The 12515-nt window shown below is 34.5% G+C and overlaps 1 protein-coding gene across 1 annotated transcript; it reads left to right on the top strand.

Moving 5' to 3' along the window:
* Positions 1-769: 769 nt before the first annotated feature.
* On the top strand, positions 770-4995 carry LOC107676042 (zona pellucida sperm-binding protein 3-like). The gene is made up of 10 exons (XM_016470563.1): positions 770-1510; positions 2011-2129; positions 2492-2595; positions 2661-2838; positions 2919-3036; positions 3841-3932; positions 4018-4106; positions 4232-4351; positions 4526-4548; positions 4984-4995. Exons 1-10 carry the CDS (start codon positions 1127-1129, stop codon positions 4993-4995), a joined length of 1239 nt encoding a protein of 412 aa, XP_016326049.1. The 5' UTR covers positions 770-1126.
* Positions 4996-12515: the final 7520 nt, after the last annotated feature.

Here is a 12515-nt window from a genome sequence, read left to right as displayed (position 1 = left end):
GGGGGGGGGGGGGGGGGGGTTCCCCTTCAGTCTGTTCACAATCAAGCATGACCCTCAAGCGCGGGGCCCGCTATCCATATACAAATGTACATATAAAGTATATTTAACAGAAATGAGCTTCATTTCTTTATGATATAAATAATAATATCTTTTAAATATTTTATCTGGTGAAACCCTTGTATTACAGTTCAAAATATGTATATACATATTTTAAGTAAACTAAATTTAAGTATAAAGGAGCCCTTTTTAATGATGACAAGTAATGCATCCCATTTTAATATATTTTAATTCAATGATCTGGTGAAAGCTCTTAAAATATAATTATAAATGTCCATATTTAAAATAAATGAATCGTATTTCTTTATGTAATTATAATTTTTTTTTTAATGATGACAAGTAATCATCCAATTTTAATTTAAATAACATTTCAGTGTATTTTTAAAATAAATTCCCAATGTTTTCTGTCAAAACCCTGGTATTTTTATGTACTTATTTATTTATTGGTTTGTTTGTTTTATTTCTTTTTTGGCATAATGATGACAGTACTGTACATACGTTTTAATATATTTTTCATTCATTTCCTCATGTTGTCATGTGATCAGATAAAAGTGTTGTGAAAAGTACGTTGTGAAACATGTCTGTAAAGTTGACAGCAGTTATAGAGCAGAATAGAGCTCTAAAGCATTTTGATTGGCATGGGCTGGAGGGAACTTTAAAAGGGCGGAGTTAAATTTGAACCTGACCTTTCCAGCCAACCAACATTAAAGAGTGATAGGAAGTTGTTATATCCTTTGAGAACTCAAAGGAACGCATTGAGAGACCACCAATGGGAAGAAAATCAGTGGTTGTTGATATTTTTATAGTTTCATGTGGATTACTGTGTTGTTCTGAGCCATTGAGTCAAGGGGAACCATCTTTAGACCAAGGCTTTAGTCAAAATGCCGTCTTCAGACATCCAATGCCAGCGCAAGGGCGTGCACAGACCGGTCAGAGCGCGGTAGCATCCAAAATGTTTCAAAACCTCATTGAATTCAGGAGACCTGCCTCAGCAATGGTGGGACCTCCATCACAAGAGTCTGTCCAGATACCAGTGCAAGTACAATCCCAGTGAACCAACTACGTATCTATGCCCCTTCAACCTAGCAAGCCTTTGCAAAGCCAAGGACATTTTGGATTAATAAAACCCCAACAAATGGTTGAGACTTTCTCACAAACCCATCAGGGATTCCAGAATCCCTTTCCTGGTCCTGACCTCTATCCTGATGTGAAGGATAAGGTGGTTTTGGAGCCAGAGTTTGAACCCAAGGTGCCAGTGCCGGCAAACACTGTGGATGTTCAGTGTGGAGAGGTCTCCGTCAAAGTGCAGGTGAAGCAATATTTCTTGGGGAACAATCAGTTCATCAACCCCTCTGATATGATGCTGGGTGGTTGTCCATCTGTTGGATTTAATGACCAGGACAGGATTGTTGCCTTTGAATCAGAGCTACAAGGATGTGGGAGCACATTAATGGTACTGTATGTCCTCTTAAGCATGGTTTCTCCAGCTGTTTACTGTTTTCTAGTTGTGATCCTGCTAAGACTTGTCTAAAATGGCACTTGCCCATGATGCTCTTTGACACATTAAAATGTTTGCTGTCACCTGAATTAGAAGTGTGGCTATCCAGGGGCACCATAACGTGCACATGATTTTATCTTTTATTATTATTATTATTATTTTTATTATCTTTCTATTTTATTTTTAGTTGATCATGATATATATATCTTTTTTTTTTTTTTGGGGGTTTGTTTATTTTATTTTTTTTATCAATAGATTTCTTTATTTTGTATTTCTTGTAGTATGTTTATTTTATTTTTTTCAATTTTATTTATTTTTGAATTTTTTGTCTTTTTTTAATTCAATTTATTTTGTCTAATTTATTGTCTTTTACTACTTTGATTATTTTAATTTTATGTATGAACAGTGTTTTAATATTTATTAATATTTGTTTGTGGACCACAGTTTCTTTTCAGATGACTGAGGATTCACTTGTTTATTCATTTGTTTTGGTGTATTCACCTTCACCTGTTCTTAACACGCCTATTGTGAAGACTAATGAAGCTATGGTTGAAATTCATTGCATCTACCCGAGGTAAACCTTTTAAACTAACATGGTAACCTGACAACCAGATTTTAGTTTATACTTTAACATGGCATTTTAGTGCCATGTTAAAATGCAAAACAAATGCAAGATTGAGAAAAGAAGTCATAATGTTTTGGGACTCGGCTCATAATAGGCCTTTTACAAGAATAAAGTGAAAGTTTTGGGAATTCCAAATCATGTTTTTCCCTTTCAAATATTTATTTTATATTACTTTACATGAATGTACTTTTTAATATCAATATTTACATCTTAAGTCATAGCATTGTAAGAATATTCAATTGGCATTAAAAAGCTGTCAATCTTACTCTGGTTCTCCAGATGCTGTATGTGGTTTCTTCTAACTTTTTCAGGAAACACAATGCGAGTAGTAATGCATTGAATCCCACCTGGTTTCCCTATGCTGCAGTGAGAGCTGGCGAAGAACATCTGCACTTCTCCCTCAAACTCATGACTGGTAAGGAGTCTTTTAGTGTTCTTGTGTTGAAATTGTTCATCTAACGGTCTTAACCTGTCCTACAGATGACTGGAGGTATGAGCGATCATCTAATGCCTACTTTCTGGGAGATTTCATAAACCTGGAAGCCTCAGTGGTCCGTGCTAATCACGTTCCTCTGCGGATGTTTGTGGAAAGCTGTGCAGCTACTTTGGGCCCCAGTGGGGAAGCTGCCACCATCTACACGTTCATCGAGAACAGCGGGTGAGTGACTTTTCCAGACAGACCTTTTGAGCACTACTATTGTGCCATTGTTGAGTTAAGCTGTTAACTACAATCTTGAGATGCATGATGGATGCCAAGCTGACAGAGTCCAGGTCCAGTTTCATGTCCAGGATACAGGATGACAAGTTACAATTTCAGATAGAAGCATTCAGATTTGAGCAAGATTCCAGCGGAATGGTGAGTCCATTAAGGCCCCAATATACTTCAAGTAACAAAATCAGACCAAAACTAATTTGAAGCCGCTTTCCAAAAGCAAACTTTCTGTAAAAGTTTGCTCTGTCTGGTACACATTCAAACTACCATTAGCGATTACTGTTGATCTGTAGCAATTACGTAATAGGTACTGGGGCTCCGCCACCTTTGACATGGACATCTTGTCTGATTTGTTTCTTCTGTTCAGTCTTCTGTTCAGTCTATCAAGATCGGACACGTGTAAAAACATTAAAGCATCTCTTCAATGTGTTCTAGTAAAAACTGAAGCTGCAATTCTAATTGAAAGCAACACTTACAATGTATATTACTATAAGTCAAGTCAAGTCAAGTCAAGTCTGCTTTATTGTCAATTCTTCCACATGTACAGCACATACACACAGAGAATTGAAGCTAGATTATTTTAAAGCTGCTTGCTTTAAAATAATCTAGTGAATAAAGTGCCTTATAAATAAACATAACATGATTAGAGTGCTGAATTGCCAAGCTGGCGCAAACATTTCCACATCACTACTATCAGATGCTTTCTTAACTGCTGTTTTTATTTCGTTATTAAGAGGAAAGTGCTTAAGACATTTACATATTCAACTAAACGGGATGTTTATGCTACCACTATATTCCTGCTCGGGTATTTCAAACTTCTTATCTCTAAGTTAAGAATGAAAACTAACTTTGCTGTGAGTATATTGGGGCCTTTACTGTACAGTTTGTTCCATTTACACTTGGTCCAGATCAGCCATCTGTTCATCTGAATTAACCATTTCCACCCAGATCTACATCACTTGTCATTTGAAGGCTACTACCACATCCAGTCCCATTGATACAATGAACAAGGCCTGCTCATTTGTTAAAGAAACAAACAGGTATGGGTGAAGTAATGTTGGAAGCAAGTTTAGAAGTCTCGGTTCAACATTCAGTGATTTGAATTAGATTTTTTTTTTCACACAGCTGGACTGCTGTGAATGGAGACAATCAGGTGTGTGGCTGTTGTGAGACCAGCTGCGCCATGAGGAAGGGCAGAAGTCTGGATACTGACGGTATTGTTCCACACTTAACTCCATCCAAATGTGTTTGGAAATTTGTAAACTACTGCTGTGCAACTTGAGAATGCAGTTTCCATCCTTTTTGCATGGTTTTTATTTATTTTTTTTATTTTTTTTAGATTCCACGTTGGAAGATGAGGCTACTATTGGACCGATTTTTATCCATGAATGGCTACCAATGGAAGATGAGCATTTACTGCAAATTCAAGAGTCTTCTCGGGTGTCATCACAACATGCAGGTGACCATATTGCCTTGACAAATATGATGCATTTAGTGTACCGTGTCCCCAAAATGTACACTCCCATTCAAACGTTTGGGGTTGATACGATTTAAATTTGATGAATTTTTTCGATTCTCATTCTCACCCTGGCTGCATTGATTTAATCACAAATATTTTGTCATTTAAACATAGGCGGAGGGTGGACCAACTCCAGGGTAAGTCTAAAAGCAGCCAAATCTATTAACTACAAACATCATAAACCCGTCTTTTTAGGCAAGAACCAGACATGGGTGTCATGTAGGCTAATAAAATGTTTAATGGGACTGAATTTTTTTTTAACGTGATTACAATTTAATAAAAACATTAGAAATTGGTAATTATAAAACGTTTCCTTTCCAGCATCATTACTCCAGTGATCAGTGTCACATGATTCTTCAGAAATCGTTCTAATATGCTGATTGTTAAAAAAAAAAAAGTTAAACACTTTTGCTGCTTATTTTTGTGGAAACATTTGTTTTTTTCAGGGTTCTTTCAATAGCATGTTTAAAACCACACCAACAAAAACAAATACAAATATTAAATATGAATAATATTACAAATGTCTTTACTGACACTTTTGATTTAATGTGTCCTTGCTGAATTTCTTTTAGGAAAATTACTGACCCCAAACTTGTGAAAGGTACTGTATGTTGACTGTTTAAAAAAGCATGTTATCTAGAAAGAATGTTAAAAACATTAACATGGCACTTCAAGTTCAAAGAAGTTCAACTTTTAATTTAATGTGTCCTTACTGAATACAATTATTTATTTCTAAAATCTTACAGACCCTAAACTCTCATGGTAGTGCATTTTGCTTGAATTTAGACGAGTCTTGTGCGTTTTATAATTGTCAGACTTCCTGGAACATGTTATAGTGAACTATTGCTACTTTAATCATGGATTTGCTTCTGTGAAAAATCACCTTGAGACCACTTGGTAGAAAATAATTGAAAAAGTGTTAGCCACATTAAGAGTGACTTAATAGTCCAAATACTTTTTGGGTCCACGCTGTAATGATGTAGGTCTTTGTCATAACCCTTACTTTTCACCTTTTTTTTTTTTTTTTTAGAGTTCTCCATCGAATTGATGCTCATGACTGGTTTGGTGGTTGCAATTGGACTTTTGTGTGTCATTATCCTTGGAACACTGTTTTACCAAGGGCGGCAGAAACGGGACTTGTGAATGACAATAAAAGCCGTTTTATCTAATGGGTATGTTTGTTTCTTTGGTCTGGTGTTGCCTGCAGTTAGTTGGTTAAAGCCAATTAGCTTCTTGTTTCTGTTCAGGGGGTCCCATCTGTAGTAAATGACCCATCAACTTTTAAAAGGGCTGATGCAGAACTCTTTGCCGGTTTGGAGCATGGTAACAATTTGCCGTTTTTCAATGTTTCGCTGTAAAAGCTACACAAATGCACTGGTTTATGTGTCCGAGTTGTATGTTTTGGAGAAAAAAAGGAGTGCTAAACCACCTTTTAATAAGAAAACAATAATTTTAAATTGAAATAATGTTTTAAACAATTAAATAATTTTCAGTTTTAACTGTATTTTTGATTTAAAAAATACAGCCTTGGTGAGCATAAGAGACTTCTTTCAAAAACATTTATAAATCCCAAATGTTACATCCTAAATTGGTTATATAAACCTTTGTTTGTCCTCTGAATAAAGGATTTGATATCGCCACTAAAATGTATATTTTTGTTCCAAGCTTTGTTATATTTTACATTCGAGATCATGGAGCAGTGAGACTAATACACAGCCACTTGCATTCAAATCCAATTTTATATTTTGGTGGTTGAGTTTTATGGTCCATGTCTTGCATTTGAAATGGACTGCATCCATGCACGGGGCTCATGGGAACAGGAAGACAAACAGACGTAATTAAAATGGCCATAAAAGCAATAGGAAGCTTTATTAATATGAAGTGGGACATAGAAGTATAATGGTGTATTTGTAGCCGGCTGATGTCGTGTTATTTTTGTGTGTTTTACTAACACATCCATTGACTCGCAGTGACCCAGTAATGAGTAATAAACCACATGTTTTATGGTGCGGCAGTTCAAACCGATCTCATGAAAGTGCGTATAAATAGTACGCCAAATAAAAACGAAAACTCGTGGTATTGATACGCAAAAATGGACTTTGGCGTGTATATGCTACGCGATGGGTAGGTTTAGGGTTGTGGGGTAGATGCGTCTCATATGTACGCGAAAACTGCGTATTATATGCACGCCAAACACATGGGTATCATATGCACGCCAAAGTCAATTTTTGCGTATCAATACCACGAGTTTTCGTTTTTATTTGGCGTACTATTTATACGCATTTTCTGCCCTCCAAATGCCCAGAACGAGATGCTGGCGATGGCAAAGAGGGAATGCTCATGTGGAAATCATTATAATTGAGGGCAGTTATGATAAATTGGTAAATGGTGTTGTGGAATAAAAATGTGTGTTTGTCTTTAAAGACCAGATGATTTCAGGTCACAAAATGTTTGGACCCAAAGAAAATGTGTTAAAATTAATTAAACTGGCATTACACTTAAATAAATAATAAATGTAAAAAATGATTGCAGTAAAGCCATATAAAGTGAACAAATTTTAATGACATAACTAAAGAGTAAAAAGTACCTGAAAGCACTGCAATAAAAACCACTTTTTCAGAAAAATCTGAACATCTTTAAAATTAACTGAGAGTCGAAGTTTCTTAAGATATTACTTTTAAGATCATATATTTTAAACGTGTATTTTGATATGTGCATTAGAATTTTTTGTAAGTATATCTCACTAAATATATATTAGTATTTTTTTAATAAAAATCATTATCTTGCATATCTATAATATATACAATATTTGTTAAAAAAAGGTGTGTATATTGTTTTTCATGTAATCTATGTTAAATCAATTTTTTTTTTCATTGCCCATTTTTTAAGTATAACAACTTCATTATTGTTTTTTTATTTTATTTATTTATTTTTAAATAACAGCCTTTTTGTGTCAGTATAATTCATTTAAAAAAACGTAAATCCATAAACACGCACAATTTTGACACTTCTATAATTCGTTACTATTTCTGTATTTTTAGCAGTATTTTTGTTTGTAAATAATGTTATTCTAGATTTGCACTGTGTAATTTCTTTTGTGTAATGTTTACGAGAAGCCTAACTACTCTTCAAATAAAGCACTTCAGTTATTGTACTCTCTCTGTAAATGACCCTGTTCCTCTAGTATTTGAATGAGGAAGGTAGACCAATCCAGATAAAGATGACAAAAGGCCTCCTTTCATGAAGTGAGACGAACCCTGTCAGAGCTCATAATTAACCTCCTTTATGAAGACCCCCGTCATCAGTGAAATGTTCATAATGGAGGAGGAGATTTAATTACCTTTCTTTTGCAGCCCAAGTTCCAGACACTGAGGAAACATGTAATGGCCTTGAGTCTGGGCTTCACTGACCTCCTCTATTAATAACACATATATGTCTTCAGATCACAGACTTCACTTCAGTGTATTCAGGAAATGATTAGCTAATTGTCTTTGTAAAATCAATGAAAACAGAGGTAATTTCAGCAGCTAATTCTGGATTCTGAAGTGATGACTTATGAGTGGTCATGGAATAAAATAGTATACTTTTCCATTTTTAACATTTGTTGGACTTTTAAGACAGATCTTTAAAAGACATTTGAACCATTCAGGTTGTGATGTTACATCCAAATACTACACTTACTATTGCTGCAGTATATAATATGTAGCCTACAGTATATTTTGCACAATATGTAATTTTCCTGTATGCATGGAATATCTGGATGGCTTACAAGAGAGCACACTGCACTTAATACTGTGCAATGCAACAACTTGACCTTCCATTTTATGTTATAAATGAACCTGAAGTAATGCCAGCAATTGTCTTATTTACTCATTATTTGATCAGATAGCTAAATGCAAATGCATTTTATTTCTACTGTTGCACGTACTACCAAAAATGTTAGGTAGTATACCTAATGGTACACAATGGGTAGTGTAGGCAGTGTATACTGCACATGTTCATGACGAACATATCCTGTATTATACTGCTCTCTGCTGGTGAAATTCCAGTTTGCAGCAAAAAGAAGGAGCATGTTTAAAGGGATAGTTCAGCCAAAAATGACATTAACTCACCCTCAAGTTGTCTCAAATTTGTATGAATTTCTTTCTTCTGTTCAACACAAACAAGATATTCTGAAGAATGTCCAAACAGATGTTAGTAACCACTGACTTCCATATGGAAAAACAATGGCTACTAGCAACTGTTTGGGTTTTATACAAAAAATGTTGCTGTTTAGTCTGTCTCTTAACCCTTAAATGCATACCTCGGGTCTTTAGCGACCCGGGACATCTCCCTCCTTCCTTTTTTTAAGTTAGACATCAACTTTCTTAGTATTCCTCAATCTATTAATTATAAACAATATAACAAGAAAAAAATAGTAAAATATAAAAGAATGCCTGTTTTCTGATTACTTTTTTGTAAAAAGTGTATAGGGTCGCTAGAGGTATGTAAAGTATTTTTTCCTGCGCAACTATATTTACATATCTGATGACTCAATATGTGCAATGCATCTCTTTTTCCTCAAGGTGGCACTGTTTGATATACAATGATGACGTGAAGTTTCACTCATAATTACCGCAGGCATAAAACAAACGAATATCATCAGCAAAAATTGAACTGGTTTGAATGGCTTTACTGCAGAGCAATTACTATACGCAATGAAATATAAATGTCACTGTCATTTGATGCTGGATGTGATGAATAAGCTGCCAGTGATCAAAATATTGCATTTGAAGTCATTGAAAATGATAGTTTTGAGAATATGGCTAAGATCGTGAATATGAGGCAGATGTTGAAAATACTGTGGAAGTGCGCTCTGACGATGACAGCGATGGTAAAATAATCTGCTCAAATTGAACCCTTTTAAGTTTCAAAAGGTAACGATAATAATAATAATAATAATAATAGTGATGATGATAATAATAATAACTAAAAAAAAACATGTATGCACAATTAACACCTGTGTAATGTAAGTGAGTTTATTCCTCCAGGAGGCGCTTGGCGCATCTGCACAATCTTCCATTGAGTCACATTCAAATACAAAATACAGTAAGACACGACTTTTTTTTTTTTTTTGGTCTTACATTTATGTTCCAAAAAGTATAATCGTTTTAATTAATGAATCCCCAAATTTGGTATTTTACATACAAATGGAAATCCACAGCAATCACAATATGGCAAGCCGGGTTAACATGTAATCTTTAAAATGTTCTAGTGTCTATTTTCATGCTACTAGTACTTATTTTTAGCTACTAGTATAGGCTATCTATTCCATTACTTATTCATTAGCTACTAGTGCTTATTCTTTTGTTGCTCGTGCTAATTCTTTAGGTACTAGCAACTTTTTAAAGATACTGTTTATTCCTTAGATACTAATTCTTATTTATTAGACACTAATACTTATTTCAGTATAATGACTACTAGTGACTATTCTGCTGTAACTAACATTTCAAATTTTAAGCCATTATGAGGATCTGTCATTCAGAAATCAACTATTCAGTTCTGACTGTATGTATTCCAATTGTGACTAGTACCTTTTTAAATTTTACTTGTAAGTATTCATTAGATACTAGTACATATTTTAATAGATACTAGTTATTCATGATGTATTAGTAATTATTTATTAGACACTAGTACCTTTTGTAATTGTTACTAGTAACAAATCTTGTTATACACACCTGCTTTTTTACCTGCCTTATGCCATAACTAGTCAGAATAGCCTGTAGAGTTCAATTAAAAATCTTACTAGTAAAAATCTTACATTTGGAATAAGTACTAGTATCTACTGAATAATCAATAAGTATATCTAATGCAGGGCTGTCCAAACTCGGTCCTGGAGGGCCGGTGTCCTGCAGAGTTTAGCTCCAACCCTAATTAAACACACCTGAACCAGCTAATCAAGCTCTTACTAGGCATAGAAACTTCCAGTCAGGTGTGTTGAGGCAATTTTGAGCTAACCTCTGCAAGACACCGGCCCTCCAGGACCGAGTTTGGACAGCCCTGATCTAATGAATAAGTTCAGTTCAGTTCAGTTCATCTTTATTAATTTCCTGAAGGCAATTTGGTTGCAGCATACAAGCATATCAAATAAGACATCATATATCACATTTCAAACAATACAATCTTTGCTGCCCCCGCCTCTTACACAAAATCTCTGTATTTGAAGAAAAGGACAATTTATTATCTTAGACAGTACCCAAATACTTGTACTGTTCAACACTCTCAATACCCAGTCCATTCATACTTGTTTGCTTATACTGAATAAAGTTCATCCTAGAGCTAAAAGCAATAGTCATGTCCTTAGTCTGAAGAACATTAAGTTTTAGAAAAGCCTTCTGACACCAGACAATAAAATGATCAACCACAGGACCATGCACAGAGTCCTCCTCACTCAATAGGCTAACAATTACAGAATCATCAGCAAATTTTATAATATGCCTAATTCCAAAACTACTCCTGCAATCATTTGTGTTTAAAATAAATAAATAAATAATAAAGGAGTGAGGACACATCCTTGAGGTGACCCAGTAGATGACACCAGCCATTCGGAAAAGCAGTCATTAACTTTAACTCTCTGAATTATCTGCACAAGAAAATCTAAAATCCATCCTACAAGATTAAAATCCAATCCAAATTCATTAATAAGTTTCTCAACTAAAATATGTGGCTGAATGGTGTTAAAAGCGAATGAAAAATCAATAAAAAGTAACTTAACAAATGTTTTTGGCTTATTTAAATACTGAAATACTAAGAGTTACTACTGCATCCTCTACACCTCGTTTACACAAATTGAAGGAGGTCTAAAGATCTCTGTGTCCTTATAATTTCTCTTAATTTTTCGAAACATTTCATAACTAAAGATGTAAGCGCCACAGGTCTAAAATCATCAAATGTCTGTGCATTATGCTTTTTTTTGGCACTGGAATCACTATAGACTGCTTCCACCATGCAGGTACTTTTTGTTGTTGAAGGGACAGAACAAAAATTTCATAAAATATTGGTCCTTACTGCTCAGCACAATCCTTTAGTAATCGACCCCCTATATTGTCAGGCCCAGATGCCTTCCTGATTTTACACTGTTTGAAAACTGTTATTACATCCCCCACATTAAAAAAGACATAATCATGATCCCTGTTTACCCTACATTCATTTTTCAAACCCTCAATTTCCTGTTTAAAATCATCAAAAGTATCAAATCTTAAATAAAAATTATTAAAATCCTGTGACAAAACTGCGTCTGAACTGAATCCATCCAAACTAATTCTATTACTTGTTTTCCTACTCTCCTGACCTGTTATTAAATGCATCCCCTCCCAAACAGAACCTGAATTCCCATTACAATTTTGACTCAAGATCTTCCTTATAAACTGCTTTAGCTCTCTTAATTTCACACTTCATTTCTCTTGTTAGCCTATGATACTCAACTCTCTCTTTAAAAGCCCTATTTCTTAATGACAGAAGAATCTTCAGTGATTTTGCAACCCACGGTTTGTTGTTTGGAAATTTCCTAAATGATTTCACAGGTATTAACATATCCTCACAAAATGTCACATAGGCCTAACTACAAATTACATCTGTTACTTCATCAATGTCTGAACCAGAGTCCATAAAAACAGTCCAATCTGTACATTCCATACACCCTTTTAAACGTAACGAAGCATCTTCAGACCAGTAATAATAACAACTAATATTCTAATGAATAAATACTTGTTTGTAATTGTATGGATTAGTGTCTATTTATTAGGTACAATCTAATAAATAAATACTAGTATATAATAATTAAGTACTAGTATCTAATAAAATGTATAGGCTAGTAGTTTCAAAAATAAATTAATAAAAAATTAAAATGGAACAACTGGAACATAATAGTCAGAGCTGATATATATTCCCATAGTTGTGGAAACCAAGCAAAAACGATTTGTTCAACCCAAGCTAAGGAATAATAATGTGCATTTGATCAAATGCAGTAAGATTATGAGATGCATTGTTTGAATGCTTGGCCAAAGAGATGTGTCTTTAATCTAGATTTAAACAGAGAGAGTGTGTCTGAACCCCGAACGTTATC

Source organism: Sinocyclocheilus anshuiensis, unplaced genomic scaffold (assembly GCF_001515605.1).
Source record: "Sinocyclocheilus anshuiensis isolate Anshui unplaced genomic scaffold, SAMN03320099.WGS_v1.1 scaffold1744, whole genome shotgun sequence".
NCBI lineage: Eukaryota > Metazoa > Chordata > Actinopteri > Cypriniformes > Cyprinidae > Sinocyclocheilus > Sinocyclocheilus anshuiensis.
Note: the sequence above shows the minus strand (reverse complement) of the source record. Positions and strands in the feature narration are given on the sequence as shown.